This window comes from Ischnura elegans, chromosome 2 (genome assembly GCF_921293095.1).
Source record: "Ischnura elegans chromosome 2, ioIscEleg1.1, whole genome shotgun sequence".
NCBI lineage: Eukaryota > Metazoa > Arthropoda > Insecta > Odonata > Coenagrionidae > Ischnura > Ischnura elegans.
Genome location: NC_060247.1, coordinates 96,572,684 through 96,590,017, shown reverse-complemented (window position 1 = coordinate 96,590,017; position 17,334 = coordinate 96,572,684). Strand labels below are relative to the sequence as shown.

General features: G+C 37.1%; 3 protein-coding genes across 3 annotated transcripts in view; 2 read left to right on the top strand and 1 right to left on the bottom strand.

The window, feature by feature from the left end:
• Positions 1-17,334, top strand: part of LOC124154201 (serine/arginine repetitive matrix protein 2) — a 109,963-nt gene that overhangs the window by 21,074 nt on the left and 71,555 nt on the right. The window lies entirely within an intron of this gene.
• On the top strand, positions 56-4,420 carry LOC124154209 (ADP-ribosylation factor-like protein 3). The gene is made up of 4 exons (XM_046527795.1): positions 56-150; positions 255-515; positions 796-1,032; positions 2,909-4,420. Exons 1-4 carry the CDS (start codon positions 148-150, stop codon positions 2,954-2,956), a joined length of 549 nt encoding a protein of 182 aa, XP_046383751.1. The 5' UTR covers positions 56-147; the 3' UTR covers positions 2,957-4,420.
• The window catches only part of LOC124154202, a 29,621-nt gene continuing 18,243 nt past the window's right edge, over positions 5,957-17,334 (bottom strand). Inside the window, exons 4-5 of the mRNA XM_046527782.1 lie at positions 6,269-6,359; positions 5,957-6,162 (exon numbers count right to left, since the gene is read on the bottom strand). Coding sequence (XP_046383738.1) covers positions 6,082-6,162; positions 6,269-6,359 — 172 coding nt within the window. The 3' untranslated portion in view covers positions 5,957-6,081. The remainder of the gene's footprint in view (positions 6,163-6,268; positions 6,360-17,334) is intronic.

Here is a 17,334-nt window from a genome sequence, read left to right as displayed (position 1 = left end):
TATTGAATCAGTGGGAAATCGCTTGCATCAGCTGATATTTTGGAAGCGATGTCAGCGATATAGCTTCGATCGATCGCGATATCGCTTAAGATTTCGCAATCGTTGCTCAACTGTCGGTTCGTCAATAAAACAAGTGGAAGGAATATTATGGTGAGTTCAATGCAAAATAATTTAATATTATTGAACGGACGTAAATTTGGCATTTTTGGATGCTCAGCTTGTTCAGTAACGAATATTTCGTTCTCTTTCTTTAGGGTTTGCTGGCTATTTTGAGAAAATTAAGATCTACTCCGGAGAAAGAGTTGAGACTTCTACTCCTGGGGCTAGATAATGCTGGTAAAACAACTTTGCTGAAAAAACTGGCATCGGAAGATGTTGATTTCATTACTCCAACGCAGGGATTTAATATAAAGTCTGTTCAGTCGGATGGTTTCAAATTGAATGTGTGGGACATCGGGGGACAAAGGAAGATTAGACCTTACTGGAGAAACTATTTTGAGAACACTGATGTTCTGGTGAGAATTAGTTAATGTATTGGTTTCCTTGTGTTAAATCGAGCTATTAGTAAGAATGAATACATTCGTAAATCTATGTATACCTATTGTTGTGTTTTGGATGTATCGGCTGAATGTAATCAACCTACGTAATTTTAGTAGATCAGGTGTCTGTTCGCATTTTTCATTTTCATTATCGCCTTAAATTTACAGTGCATTTAGAATCAGAGAAGCCTAATGCATATCTTATGCCGCCCTACACGGTAACACTTCTAATGTCATCCTCAATCACATTTTTCAGATATACGTCATCGATAGTGCCGACCGGAAAAGAATGGAAGAAACAAGCGTTGAACTAATGGATCTTTTATTAGAAGAGAAACTAATTGGGGTACCCCTCTTGGTGTATGCAAATAAACAAGATCTTTTGGGTGCTGCTCCTGCATCTGAAATTGCTGAGGGATTGGGGTTGTTATCTCTTAAAGATAGAGCATGGCAAATCCAAGCCTGCTCTGCTACAACTGGCGAAGGTGTCAAGGTGAGTTTCTGACTTGTTGTGTTAGTATGGTAGCTTATTGAGATACTGGGTGTACGTTGTGATTACTTATAGAATTAGGGTTATCCTATTCTTTTGGAGGATAAGTTTGTTTATTATGTGAGTTTAGTCCCTTACAAAATATTTACCTTGGGAAGTAGGAGTAAATCCTAATGACATTATCAATGTATGTACTTTAAAAGTTACAATACACGTGTGTCTTTGTGTTTTTCTGCACTATCAGACACCTAACTCAACTTATCTCCTGTGAGCATTGGCTTACATATTCCAGGTTTCTTAAACACTTGAAGTTTGAACATTGTACTTAAATTGTAGTAAAGCCTCACTAGTTTAAATGAAGGAAAGGCTCTACATGAGACTTGTGCACTGCGGACTCATGCAACTAGTTTCCCCTTTGTTGCCATTGCATTGTATACTTGGAGGTCTGACTGCCATCAGGATGTTACTGTTGAAATGAGACTGCGAAGCTCTATTATACTTACCCTTTCAGTCTTAGGTTGCATTGTTCATGCATAATCTTTGATTTTCTCTACTTATATATTTAAGTTATATTATTAATTGTCGGGGAGTAATCTTAGCTGTAGAATCTAAAGGCTAGGATGCAGAAGGGCCACTGCACGCTGCATAGAATTCGTGTCTATCTCACCACAAAAAAATACCATTGTCAATGTGCAGGTGTACTCTGAGTTAGTCAAAAATTCTAATTCCGCTAGAGTTTCAAGTATAGACTGGTCAATTATATCCTTTGGCCCTGAAAGCAGGGATTTATGACATTTTGTTGTTAGCGTTTCAATTCATTACCATGGGCTAAACCTAAAACTAATTTACCATGTTTTGCCCTTATTTACCACACCTTGAGAATGTTGTCATTTTTTTGCCTATGGCATTCGATGGGGATGCACACTCCCTACCAATTGGAATTTGGCCATTTAGTCAATAATATCAATGTAAATTTTGTCAATTAAAATAGTGTCGTGATAGATGGAATTGGTGAATGAGTGACTGTAAGTGAAAAGTCTAATAATTTTTTCTTTGAATTTAAGTGGGAATGTCTAATATCTAATGTATTCTAAAATATTGTTATTGAATATTATCAAGTTTTATATTAAAAATTAAAATATGGTATTTATTCATTCATCCTACGAAACCTGTAAGAAATGTTCTATTAATCTTGAAGTAGATGAATTTAACTCTTTCACTGCTGTGAAAATACCTGGTAGAGTCGCACGGCAGGCTGCTGTGAACGTACCTTTTCTTCCTCCCTGCGATGCGCTCAGCAGTTACGCCGCATGTGAGGGGTAGTATTTCGGAGATTGAACAGCAGCAAAAGGGTTAAATAGATTACACTGACTGTGAGTTTAAGTATACCGGGACTAGCAATGGTGATGACTTTATGGAGTCACCTGCAATGCACAAATTGCGCAAAAACTCCTGTTTCTGAAAAAATTATGTCAGTTTAAAAATTAAATCAGTTTTATGAAAAAAAATCCTGTCACTTCTCTGTGGATTTTTTGCACAATTACTCTGGGTGGTTGTATGCACTTAAAAATCTGCATACCAGTTAAAATAACAAAACTATGAAATTCATTGTTGGTGCTTATTTCGAATGGTGAATTTTTCTCATGATCTGATACGTGGGTACTTTGTCAATATTTAAGCAATCTATTCCTAACAAGTCTCTTAAATTATGCTCAATAGAAGTTAGGATAGGATCCTGGATAGTTGTGACTTTGTAAGTCAATAAATGAAACTCGCTTTCAGCTATGTAAGATGATGTTCAGGGAAATTATTTTGTTACATTCATATTATATAATGTTAAATTCAATATTGATTTATTGTAATATGTTCTTTATTTCAGGATGGAATGGATTGGGTCTGTAAAAATGTCAGAAATAAAAAGAAATAAGACTCCTCTGTGTGCCCTAGTCATTAGAATGGCTGTGCAAAGAGAAAAAATTTGTTTGGGTGGTTATTATTGCTGTTGAGAGGGCAAACAGCCAGTAATGGTGCAATTCTTGTTTGATCTCGTCCGTCCAAGCATTCCAAATAATGGCAGTTTTTTTTTCTAATCCAGCGGTTAAGCCTTAATTGCCTGTCTTCATTGAAGCAGTTTCAAATATGAATCAATTGTAAAATAGCTGCTTTTAACTGTTTACTCTATGACAGTTGCATTTATTGCATTGTCCAGGGATGTAAATATTTTTATATGGAAGCACAAATTTACAATTATGCTAGTCTTTCCTCTGAACAAACAGAGTTAAATTGCATTTATTTTTATAAGCCAAAGACATATCGCAGTAATGGACTCACCATCCTTTCAGTTAGATTGCAGTCTTAATGTAATTCTCTTAGTGCGCTTGAAGCTATTTGAGTATTAATCAAATGAATCACAGTCCATTTATTTAATTTCAAATACTTAGTCTAGGTACTTTTGCAGTCAGTAGTTGACGGCAAGGATTAATGTACTTCTAACCATAAAATTATACAAGATGTATGAAAACTTAGCCTTCAAAATTTTTCATTTGATCTCTCAGTATTCCATTTTGAATAATTCCCTCTTAATGAGTGCAGGATTTGTGTATTCTAGCCACAGATTCTTGAGATTTACGTATTCTAGCTGTACTTTCATATATTTCAGAGCTTTCTAAATAGTGTGTATACAAATTGGAAAGTATTTCCTCATTTATTGAAGAACTTTTAATGCACGCTCAGCAGTCTCGGGGATTCGTTCTTATGAAATCAAAGAATGCGTAACTTATTGTATGTTTATTAAAAATCTAGTCAATGGTGTGTTATTAATTTTTTGTTAAATTTTTATTTGAATACTGATCTCTTTTGCGCTATGAATGCCTTTACACAAGTGCCTTACATGTACTTTGTATCATATTTAGTTTCTCTTTTTGGAATTTTCAGTTCAATGTGGGGTCATTTACTGAATCTTTGTTTAGCTCTTGGATTCTCTCTTATCACAATTGTGAAATAGTCTGAAAGTAGCTACTCATTAAATGCAGTTAGATTCTCTCAGCACATGTTTATTCTTGCCTACTCGCATAAAATCTATGTTAATGATATTATGTATACTTTATCCAACATTGAAAAAAACATGTTAAAAATGTTTTGATGAATAATTGTATCTGTGATTTCAGTGAAATGTTTTTTGTAAAAGTTGTACCTCTAAAATTATGTTTTTATTTAACTAGGTAATTAATCCTAATGGAACACCAATATTGTTATTAAATTATTTTTATATATGTTATTTATTTCATTTGTTTAATATTTCAATAAATTTGTCCAAGTGCCTACAACAGTATTGATTGTGTGGTTGGAATTCTGTTTTGTGATTTTGGCAAATATACTTCAATTCACACTACATGTTTTGATGTTGATTACTATCAGAGTCGTTGTGATTGCCTTAAATAGCTATGAAGTAGGCTCGTTGCAGCCTACCATTGTTTGGTCAATCAATGTTTTGTTATCAATGACTGTATTGAAGTGTAGTCATGTAAATCTATAGAGTTTATTTTCAATTTTTCTCTTGAAAATGAGGAATGGACGATTTATCAGCAACAAATATTCGTAATTATGTACTCCATAAATGAGTTTCAGGATTTTCACTTCATATACGACAGACCCATAATTTTCATGCTTCAAAATTTTAGTAGTTTGATTCTTACAGGGTCTGGAAAACATCTCAACTCTTCTTGAATGCCCAATGATCTTCATACGTTCAAAAAAACCATTTAAAAAATATGACATTCACCCATTTCCCCTAAATACTCTAGGAGGCATTTAGCTTAGCAATGGTGGGAACCACCTTTCCCATAGTGGAAGCTTATGCAACGACTCAACTTGGTGACGAATGTTGAGATTGCAATAGAGAGGACTCTGATTTCTATAGTTTTAAGTACTGATTTGATAACCCAATAATGGAATTATTCACTTTTATCTGAAACAAATGTGTGCTAAGGAAATTCTTTCTGGTAAAAGTTGAGTAATGAATTGTGAAATTGATATTGGGTGAAGAAATACCCTATGTTCAGTCTCTCTCTTTATGTAAACTGGATTTGGTTCACTACCCACGTTTCCAGCCAAGATGTTCGTGGAATACATGTGATTGATCAATTTTTGTCACATGTGTACATGCATTCATTTTGAAAATATTTGAAATTTACATAGTATTCTAGAAGTATTTTTAGGTATTCCACCGATATCAGCTTTTTATCACCGTCAACGTTTCAGAGCGGAACTTGTGCTCCATTCATTGAGTGAATTATGATAGCCCAATTTAAAGTCAATAGTCATCAATGTTTTACATAGGCTCAATAGGCAAACAAACTAGTAATTAGTTTTTGAATGAGAACCTTAATTTTCAGTCCCAAAGATCTTGAGTTCCACTGAAATTGTTTTACCATTTTTGGTCTATAATTGTTCAACATTGTGCATATAAAGCAATTTAATTACGTCATGGCTAATGTCATTTTCAATATTAAGGATACGCGAGTTATTCTACCTCTTCAGAGAACTTGTTCTGGCTTCATAAGAGTATATTATAAGCTTTTGCCGAGCTTGCATAACAATTTATTCTTAACTAGCCCTATTTTGTGTTCTTTCATCCTATGGAAACCTTCATTTAGAATCATGTAAATTACTACTACTTCATAAAAACTATTTATGATAGAGGAAATATTATTGAGAATCGTTCATGTCCCTATGGGCATAGCAGGAATCTGTGCTAATACACCCCTGGGGAGGGAAGATACACCCAAGGCCTGGCCCTATCAAAATGTCCTTGAATGAATTGCTAAAATAATATTTGTTGTTTTTTTAGAGCATTTCCCTCCCTAACCCCCTGGGCAGGAGTAAGGCCAGAGTTACACTATAGGGTGAATTAAATTATAAAAATGAGTATAATATTTTATTTTTATTTACAAAATTGGTTTATAAAATGTTAGAACAATAAATCATTAACATCAGTCTTCCTGCTAGTTAACAGGGTGATAGTTTCAATATCTGTGTTCATATTCTGTTTCTTCATAATTCAACATGCGCATATTCTGTTGTAGCCTTAAGGTCTTCCACATGGAATTCATTGCAGTCCCCTGGATATTTTACCTGTTCAAAGCAAAATAATTTTGTTTTAAGGGGGGTTAACATTTGTATGATACATGCATATGGGTACCAATTTGAAACAAATTTTCAAAAGAAATTATCTATTTACCTTGCAGATATGTTCATCTTCCATTATAGCCTCATATAAATCCCAAAATGTTGTTCCTCTCGTGTTGGAAAGAAACCACCCTGCTGCCAGACTGTTGAAATAGAAAAAAATAAAATAATGATCGCCTTGGTCAACAACGAGGCACTTACCAAGTAATATATGAGCATCCACATTTAAGTGGTCCTCTTCAACATGCATAAACTGAATTTAAAAGCATGTGTGAATGCTCAATGATCTGAAGAGGGGAAGTAATTAAATTTTTATAATTTTCAGATATACAAGTGACCCAAAAATAACCATATGGAAATTGCTGCGCACGCCACACTTATAGTTCAGGATTTTCATTTTCATGGGTGTTGATTCACCCTTTCTGAGTCAGCATGGGATTTACCCTTGACAAGAGGAAAGGGTTGCAAGTATTGCCTAATCGTGTGGCCCCTTGAAACATGAAGACGTCGGATATGCCTGTTTATCGATTTGTTTATTATTCCTTCCTCGCTGTGGAAGAGCCCAAAAAATATCGCGGAGCTGTGGTTTCCCACGCATAACCACGGATTGGGTGTTCAACATTGATTGATCGCGCGTACTTCGGTATAATTTCTATCGTAAGTGCTTGCCATCGCAAGGAAGAAGAGAATTTTGTTAATTCATGCTCGCATTGTCTTATTTCAACGTTTTCTACTCGTCTATCAATCAGTTTATGTTCCGCAACGTCACCCTGTGGCAGAGTCCACGAATTTTTATCGTATGGCTGTGGTTTCCAACACGTGACCGCGGATTTGAGTTTCACCCTTGATTAGTCGCCCACAAGTTAGTATAATTCCGATCTTATGTAGTTCCTATCGTGAGGAAAAAGTGGAATCTTGTAAGTTACCGTTAGCCTTGATTTATTTCAACCTTTTCGACGAAGTGTATAGGAACGAACATGGCGATTTACTGAAGTTAACTATTTTCTGAATTCTTCTCGTCGGGTTTATTTATGCGCGATCAGTGCCCGCTCTCTATCAGCCGGTGAGATGTTGGCGAAATCTCGCTACGAATCATCGGCCTCTGTCATGAAGAAGACTTTACGGAAGAATTTACGAGTGCTATACGAATTATTCTCCCTTCATCATTTCATTATCATTCTGCGCCTGTCAGCGGCGTTACTAGGTGAGGGAATGGTGATACTTTTACTGATAATGTTTTCCCAGAAAAATCAAATCTTATTAGATGACTGATGATGTGCCAAGAGCTCACTTTTGAAGAACCGCTCTTTGGGGTCTGTCGTGTGCGGCGCTTTGGGGGCGGGGGCGTGAAACTCGAGGGCAGCCCCGGTTGGCTCACACAGGCTTCTTAACTGCAGCCAATTCGCTTATAATATAAAGATTATATTCCATTGAGTCGCATTCTGTGAGCCTGCCGGAATAAGTTAGGAAACATCGAATGGTGCCGAAGATCTGCGTCTTCCACTCTGGATTAAGTCATTCCCATTGAAACAATCCATTGCTTTTGGAAATTATTAATTCACCAATACCCGTTTCCTGCGATCTGTATTATTGTCTCCTGCGCGCTGCGAAAAGATCAGGACTCCTTATTTCAGCTTCTATCCCAACCATGCGCACCTTTTTCCCTGAGGTTTTTGTATTTATTGAAGTCCTTTACATCTTCTGTGCTGTCTTCAAATCTACTCATGTTGCTGGGTCCTTTCCCCCCCTCCCTGTCGGCTCCTTCTGCGAGTATCGCCGTGGTCGGGGTTCCCCATGTTCGGCCTGCTCCTTTCTCCCGTGGTCTCCGTAAAGGAGATTTCACTCGCTCCTTTTGAAGTGAGGGCTCCCTGGCAGTGCCGTGTCAGTAACCCTTTCGCATCCGGACCCTTGCCTTCGGGGTGGGTATCATGTGTTTTTCCAGTCAGTGTTTGAAAGGCCGTTTTACACGGTACACGGAATTGCGCAATCTGACGTACGTGCGAAGGCGCAATCAAAATTGCGTCGTGTAAAGCGGTGAATTGCTGGAACACATGCGAGAATGCGTGGATGCGAGGCGGCAAAATAGCCCATGTTCTAATTTCGTTCATGCATTCGCGCAATTCCACGCCATTTTAGAAATTAATGCAGCCCTAACCTGCGCAATTCCGTGCCCCCTGTAAAACGGCCTGAAGAAAGCCGGGAGCGTGTGGACGCTGAGTTTCTGCCGTGCGCTTCGCCGAAAGTCGCGCGCGAAATATATCGCATGCGATTAAAGGTGTCCTCGCTTTTCATTTAGCATTTAGTAGGGCAAGGGCGTACCCAGGATCAAAACTAGGGGGGGGGCAAGCCATGGTAGTTCAAGTTATAGGTAAGATTTAAGCATGGAAAAGGTGAATGAAACCAAAATTTTAAGGAAACTGTAACAGCTCTTTATTACTTTTTAAAATTATTTACTTGAAAAAAAAATATTTTCCTGAAAGACATTTGCGATTTTTTTCTCCTAGGGAGGGGGAGGGGGGGCTGCCCCTCGCTGGGTACGCCCATGCCCTAGGGCACACGTCCCCGCGCGCACATCTTTTGGTCCACAACGGGCCGGATTGCGCGCACACATGTAATTTTCTTTTCTTCCTCCGCGTTGTAAGAACAACGTTTGTCTCGATTTCTCTTCGCATTCTGCTTCAGACCTAACATAAGCATCGACCGCCCTCAATTCATTGTTATCTCTCCTCTCAGGGTCCATTTTCCATTTAACGCGTCGATAAAAATCAAGCGCGTCAGGAATTTTTCGTGTCCCTGTCACGGAAGAAATTACGTTATGCTTATTCTGTGACGTACCGTTCCGTTAGCGGCTTACCCCGTAGCTCACTTTATAGTGGCAATTTATGTGTTTCATTCGCAAATATCACTTTCATTAAGGCCTGTTGTTTAGACGTGATGATTCTGCAATAATCCATTTAATATTTCTTGGCTTTAAAACCTGTGCAGTACGAATTATATACCGCTAACCCCTTCGTTTTTTACAATATGAATCTTCCACATGGGGAAATCTATTCCTCCGTACACTTTCGCCTCATCCGCGACAAAATTTTTCCTGCCTTAAATTCTTGCTAGTAAATTTGGTTAAGTAGGGATTTTAGCTGCTAACACTGTGTATATTATTTTACTAGGTGCAGCTTCTCTACTAATTCGCCCAATTTCACTTGCCCAATGTTGTTCTTTGACAAAGAATTCCCCCAAGCATCTTCGGTAGCAGTATTTCCCTATCTTATAGAAAGGTTTCGTTTCCCGTCCCTTACCAGCTCTTTATCATTCTAACCTTGACGTACTTGTCCTTCGGTTTTCCTGCTGTAAGCGTTTTTCTCCTTTATCGCTTTTCTTTCGCCTGAATTGGTTACCGAAGCTGTTGTTTCAAGCGGTACCTTTTTCCTTTAATACTTTATTCTCTCATATTTCATAGAAATTTCACCGTGTTCCTTAAATTCTTGCCATTTCCGAAAATGTCCTTCATGAGTATTCATAATTAGCAGTGAAACACGTACGAATACAAAGAATTAGTGGAAATATAGAATATAGTGCGAAGAAATATATATAATATTATTAGTATAAATCACTTCCACAAAGTGAAGCCTGAGATTGTTAAACTTAAATATTTTTCATGAGTGATAATAATGTAACTATGAAGAAAAGTGGATTCCCGAGTTTAATTTTTCGGGAGAGATATCGTAGAGCAGAATTAGTGGAAATATAGAATATAGTACGAAGAAATATATATAATATTATTAGTATAAATCACTTCCACAAAGTGAAGCCTGAGATTGTTAAACTTAAATATTTTTCATGAGTGATAATAATGTAACTATGAAGAAAAGGTAGGGATTCCCGAGTTTAATTTTTCGGGAGAGATATCGTAGAGCAGCATAGTTGAAAGATGCGAAAATATGTCATACTGTCTACTTATTTTAATATCAAAACTCTGCAGCACGTGTTTAAACTACTCTCCTGCCAAATAATGATTGCGAGTCAGTTGAAACACGTGTTGTAGAGGTTTGAAATTAAAATAAGTAGCCAGTATGGTATCTTTACCCAAGTTCAGCCTCTCTTTCTCTACCATGTGCCCTTGCGCTTGCAATGACTCCACGAGTAATTTCAGCGAGATGCATCATTTAACCACTAGGGATAATGATGCCACTTCATCGATAGCCAAATCATAATTTTATCTACTTCTAGGTACTACCCCCCAAGTTGCCTCAATAGACATGTGCGGGGATGTTAGGATATCAGCCATTAACAAATAAAAAGAAATTGCGTATGTTAAAGTCCTTAATTGTTCGGGGTAAAACGAATTCCTGCACCTATCCGTTCGATTCCTAGAGCTCCAAAGATGGGTCTTCAATAACTGTTCATTCACAAATTTTATTGGAACAACACGACGAAAATTAATATTTTCTGCGATTGAATAAGACGGAGAGACCAGAGAAAATATTATCTATGGTTGTCTTTTCATGTAAAAATAATCACGCCTATATCCCAAGGGCGTACCCAGGATCATAACTGGGGGGGGGGGGTCATGGTCTAGTCTAGCCATGACTAGTCATCGTCTAGGGGAGGTCAAGCCAAGTTATGACATTTTAGCATGGAAAAAGTGAATGAAACCAACATTTTAAGAAAATTATAACTGCGCTTTATTAGTTTGAGATTATTTCCTTGAAAAAATAGTTGTATTTTAGTTACATATCTTATACTCGTGGGTTTAAAGCAAATTTGTTGAATACTTTCGTTTCAATTCAGTTCTAATTTTTCTTAGAGACTTTTACGATTTTTGCACCTGGGGGGGCAGCTGCGCCCCCTTCCCCTCGCTGGGTACGGCCATGCTATGTCCAGATCTAAACGCCTTTTAGAAAGAGCGACTGATTTCATTCGGTTAGCTCAAACGGGTTTGAATTTCGTGCGGGCTTAAAATGCATTGAAGATAGTAGTCCAAATTTAGTACGTTAGCCTTGAATTCCTCCAAAAAAAAACACGTGTTATTTTCATAATCTGAGTGAAATGGGGAGGTTTGCGTGTCGTGCAGGATTGCTATCGCCATCAACTTGTTGCCTGTCGTACGAAAACCGATCTTTCCTCCCAATTTAGAGATAAAAAAATCTGTTTAAAAATATGCCGCTTATTTCTGTTTATTTTTATGGTTTATTGACTTGGAGCACCAAAGAAGGCATCGTAAATAATCTCTACCTTACTCAAGCAAGGGATGTGAAAGATATAACTTTTATCAAGCGAGGAGAGCGCCATCCTTTGGTTAAATTGAGAAAATTGACCCTTAGAAAAATGCACGCCTTGACCTGGAGTAAAACCTGAACCCATTTCTGATAAGGACGCTTTATTGAATAAAATAGAGATCTCATTCCATTCCAGGAGTGGATGAATTTTCATTAACAGAATTATGGCCATTTGGTTCCATAAGACTTAAATCCGTACAGACTCAGTCAAGTCCGCCATAAAGATTGTAATAAAACCTGATTTAAGTAACGGCTCCTCATGAAATATGAGCTTGAATCTTAATCTATTTTAATCTCTCTTATCAAGTTTACCAAAAATTAATAACACAGCGAGTTTTTTTAAACAACTTCAAAGTTAATACCTAGGAGTAACTATTATCTACTCTGGTACAGCTGTCTGAATGCTCACGTGCTATTGTTTCAATTTTGTGGCTTATAAATGTCCATACATTAAGAAAATAGTTGACCTCCCTTCTTTTTTTTTTACATCCTTCTCGTGAATTAACGATGAGTCTTCCCGCCGTGCAATTATTTTGAGCTTGTTGTTTCCTAGTACCACCATGGTGCAAAATTAATGCAGTGCATGGTACTCTCACAGAATAGGTTAGGCTTCTTATTTTTTCTAGTCATCCACTTCTTCGTTTCATTCAGAGTAATCGCACCGCATGGGTATTCACGAATACTTGTTTTCCTTCGGCCGCGTTTGCTGCTTCTTTAAGGTTTTTGCGTGGCAGCAACGTCGATCCAAGCTGCTAAGTCTTTCATGTAAGTTTGTTGAGAGTGTTTGCTGTAAATATAAGGTACTCTTTCTCGCACTCATACATAGTTGTTTTCCCATTAGGTACTTTTGGCAGCGAAACGATTTTCAAATTTTTTCATTTCGGTGATAAGTATCGTAAATTACTTTTGATTCAGAATGTTCAAAATTAATAAAATTACTTCAGAACTTATTTTATCAATTCATCTCCCTCCGTATTTTAGGACTGAAAATTATTTATAAATATTAAGTTGCCCTTGGCGTACGGAAAATATCCGGTAGAATATAACCCTATAGGTAAAAAAAGAAAAAGCGACTTCAAGTGAGAAGTATGCTCAGATATTACGTTTTTTCCTGTGGATAATCTTTAAAAACGTAAAATCATTTTATCAAAACTATCTTAAAACTAAACTTTAAAAAATATTTATCACAATTTTAACGCTGGTAATGGCAGGCTCACATTTTCCGTTGTTTATCAATGATTTAGGGCCAGTTTCACCAACGAGGATAATTGAATTAACTCGGATAATATCCTCAAAAACCGAGATATTACAACAATCGTGTTTCACTAGATGCATTAACTCGGTTTTGGGCTGTTATCTCGGTTTATACTTTTACTGACGATATTCCGCAGTTCAAAGCTTATTATCCGAGTTAATCTGAGGGCAGATGGCATGGCGCGCATGCAGCTTCACCAGCTCTCGGAAAATACGAATGACAGCGATGAAGAATATCGACATTCTATTCGGAGACCACGTTCATTATGTATAAATGAGCGTGCAGATTATTTTCATATATATGGTGAAGTACATTTATTTACTCATCCCAAAATGGCATATGAAATTGCAAAGGCAGTTCTCGCTCTCATTGAAGAAGACGAATTTTACTAACAAGGGGAAGTGGAGGTTTCCAATGCCGTATATTTTATAGCATTTGGAATGGCGAACACATCTATAAACTGGTGGTGATTCTAATGAATGGGCCTTTGTTTGGCTGTAATTAATTAATTTTCATGCGGTACTTTTAACAAGCCTTATTCAATAATAATTTATAATGCTAAAATAGCGCGGTATCTCATATCTCGGGTAGTTGGTGTAGTGGTACCGTCGTCGACTTTCACCCAGGGGACCAGGGTTCGATCCTTTGTCGTGGCAACTTTTGCAAAACTTTTTTTTCGTCTTCGTTTTGATCATACGGCGACAAGTATATGAATAATTTTAATTGTAGCAAGCATAGACATGAGGAAAATTTTTTATCATCATAATGGGGTACGTGATCTCCCCTTGTCAAAGAAATTTCACGTTTCTTTCTCTTAAACTTGAGCTTTTCCATGCCTATGCTCCCCTTGAGCCAATATTTCCGACAACTCTTGCCAAAATATGTTCGTATTCATAAATGTCATAAGCCTTTCTTTGAATTTTCTTACATATATGTACAAAAACCTTTTATCTCTGTCCTCTTCCTGAATTAATACCTATGTAACAGCATCGTTATCTTCGAAATCGCAATTTTACCAATGTGAGACGTAATTAATTATTGTAGCACAAAATAACCAAGAACTGTGTTTGTTTAAATGTGGGAGTCTCGGTAAATTAAAAATTTTCATTTTTAAATAACGATGCATTAAACAAAGGTGCTTACAAGTTTTTTTACCGCAATATTCTCGCATTCCTTGCTCTTGCTAAACGCGGTTCCCCTATTTGTTTTTTATTTATTTTTTACTACCCGTGCGTGGTATTTCGTAAGACAAATTAATAAATCCTTACACGAAAACTTAATATTTGAGCTTTTCGAACTCTCATTGTCTATATTAATACTGTTGCTGTTCATTTTATCACTCTGTACTTGATTGTACACTTACCGGCTTATTAAAGGTGATTCCATGTCATACGGTTGCTTACCGTCATTTGTTTTTCCCACGTCAGAGTTATGAAAAACGTACAAGCCAAATCATTTATTCTGATTATCTCGGTTTTTGAAAACTAGGATAAAACGTCGTTGGTGAAACACGGCCCTCACATTTCTGAGATAATGATTTTAACCGAGTTTTTGAAAACTGAGATAATAGAGAATATTATCCGTGTTGGTGAAACTGGGCCTTAGTCTTCATTGAAGCCTATTTTATCTTCGAATCGCTCGAAAGCCTCTTTTCCTTGTAAATATGTTGACGATAGTAGAAATGATCGCACGTTATATTCCGTTTTTTGTCACTGAAAATTCAAATCAGGAAAAATAAAAAAAAACTTCGTTGTTAAGTCTGTTGTGCAGATGCAAATGTTAATTTCTCGGATTAATTTATAGCATGCTTTCACATTTGAGTGAAAATGTCATTTAGAAAGCTTACAATATTACTTACATTATTGCTTCGTATGATTTTATATTTATTTAAATATGTGGTTTCTTTAAAATAGCTCGAAATATTTTACTTATGTACACCTAGGTGTATGGCATCAGGGTAGTTGTCTACGAGGCAGTTATTAATCACGAAGAGACTGGGAGTTCGTAGAAACATGGTTTTAAGGAAGCTCATTCAGCGGAAAGAAGTTTTTTTTTCATTTTAGAAATGTTTTGTTGCCATCAATTGTTATGATTACAAGTAATCAAAATTTTGGTTTGTGCAGAAAAGTCAATTTTGCCCTTTTTGTGTCCTTTCGAGTGAGTTAGTTTTTTCCAGGATTTAAATATCGATGGTATGTAGTGCTAATTGCCCTACTAAATTCTATCTCGAAAGTTAAAAAAAAAAAAAGTTGAAACTAGGCTAAAAGCTATCTTTTTCCTCGTATCCTATGGATATAATCATCGCTGTAGTAAATTATGGTTGGATAATACAAGTTTCAATATACACTCTTAAGTTAGTCTTCATGATTGATGTCAGACAAGTACAACGAAGGCAAAAATGAAACTTCATAAATGCAAAAATATTTCATTGAAAATGAACCTACCGCTGATTGTGTTACGTTTTAGCGCCAGCTGTTGAGGGGATCCTAATTTTCACTCCGGCGCGGCCTATCGGCAGGTTGAATGACCTCTCCGTCGCTGTAACCGTTATCCCTGGCGCGCTTCTAACGACCGTATTAATATCGAGGGAAAAGTACCTCACTATGATGCCCTCTCCACCTGCTTGATTTTCCGTGGTGTGGACCAGGTGTGAACACGTTATATGATCTCCATTCGTGTGCTCTTTTTAGAGAAACACGTGCTTAAATAAGAGTGCACAATTGAAGGCGCGCGCTAGGAGGATGACTTTGAGAAATTTCAATAAAACTGGAAAATACTTCCTAACTTTAATCGGAATTCTATCCAGCTCATGAATAGATATGAGGCTTTTACAAATCACTAAATCTGTTCCAATGAAAACTTCGCCGGAAGGTCACCTTGATAGCATATGAGGTCGATATCGTACAAAAATGAATGGCAGTAATTAATGAGGGAATGGCATGCAGCACACCAAATAATCCTGCGCTGTATTGATAGTTTTAAATAACGAATTTAATTTCAAATTTATTTTCTTTACATTTTGGAGTCATGACGGACATAAAATAAAATATTATAATGTTTGGGTACCATTACTTGATTTTGAGTAATACATTAGTTATTACGATGTCATTTTATCGAAACCACTCCGTCACTGGTACTTTACGGGAAAAAATCTGTGACGGATGGTCTCTTCTCCAGATTTATCATGCTTTTTTACATACGTGGGTATTATATTCTTATGTGTGTATAAAATGCAGTTAATTATAGCGATAAACGAGGAATTGATACGGCCGAGTATTTCGAGCGAACGGTTTTGTCTTTTTTTCCCGATGACGAAAAAAGAATGCCATTGAACTGTTAGTTCTACTTCCCACGTGGCAAAAAATGCTTGCGATCCATAAGCAGAAGCCAAGGGACGTCGCGTCGTAGGTGTGCCTCGGTTCAGTAAACCCTGCTTCTCGTATGAATAAAATGCATTGATTTGAATGGCTGCTCTACTGATGAGGAAAACAGGTGCTATGCTCGATACTCTGAGGTCGAGGACTCGAAATGTTTAGGTACGTTTACGACTTTCGAATCATATATAAATGATTTAAATTGAATGGTCTCTGTTTGCATATCTGTTTCCCTACGAATCAAACTCTTCTGTAAGGATCGGTAAAGAATTTGGCGAGAAGAAACCAGACGAATCTTTATTAACCAAACCATATGAAACGAGCTCCTATGTGTTACCAAAATCTCCGTTGCGAAAACATGTCCCTAGAGAGTTTTTCTCTGTATTAGATGCTCGTAAAATAGGAAGAAAGATTATATTGAGTACTGATACAAATATAATTACGAATTAAGTACATAAACAGATGACTGTTAATGACCTCCGGAGTCGTAAGGTAATTCGGCGTCCTCTAGGATCTAGGAATTACGGGCCTTCGCTTTCTACAACGATTTTTAGTGGTGAACAAAGGAACTCATAACAAATGAAAAGAAAACTATGTACTTATCCACCACTTTATTCTCGTGGTACAACTAGTTTCGACGCAGTGGCGTCATCATCAGGTACTGTACCTGATGTAAAGGAACTAAAAAAAACTTGAGTATATCATATTTCAACCGTTCAATGACTACCGAAAACTATAACCTTCATTGGTGATTGTTTTTCGGGTTCATTCCGCGTCAACTCATGTTTTGCGGACGACAGTTTCGGGCGCGTTCCAGCTCCCGTTTTCATCTTTGTCTTCGGGTCCTGGACCCGAAGACGGGAGCTGGATCGCGCCCGAAACTGTCGCCCGCAAAATATGAGTCAACGCGGAATGAACCCGAAAAACAATCACCAATTAACTCACCGCGGAAGCCTCTGTAATAATTATAGCCTTCATTCATGAATAACTAATTTCAATAACAAATGAAATAAAAGGAGGAAGGTTACACTTCGTGGAATTTCCGTACGCTAAACATGCTAAATTACATCATTTCGTACTGACCTCAAAGTTCCTGATGATGACGCCACTGCGTCGAAACTAGTTGTACCACGAGAATAAATTGGTGGATAAGTACAGTTTTTTCTTTTCATTTATTAGAATGAACTTCCACAAAGTTGAGCCGGAGGCTCTA

Excerpts from the sequence above, each read along its gene's own strand:
- LOC124154209 (XM_046527795.1), top strand. Across the intron at positions 516-795 it reads TTGAGAACACTGATGTTCTG|ATATACGTCATCGATAGTGC; the intron begins GTGAGAATTAGT and ends CACATTTTTCAG. Across the intron at positions 1,033-2,908 it reads CAACTGGCGAAGGTGTCAAG|GATGGAATGGATTGGGTCTG; the intron begins GTGAGTTTCTGA and ends TCTTTATTTCAG.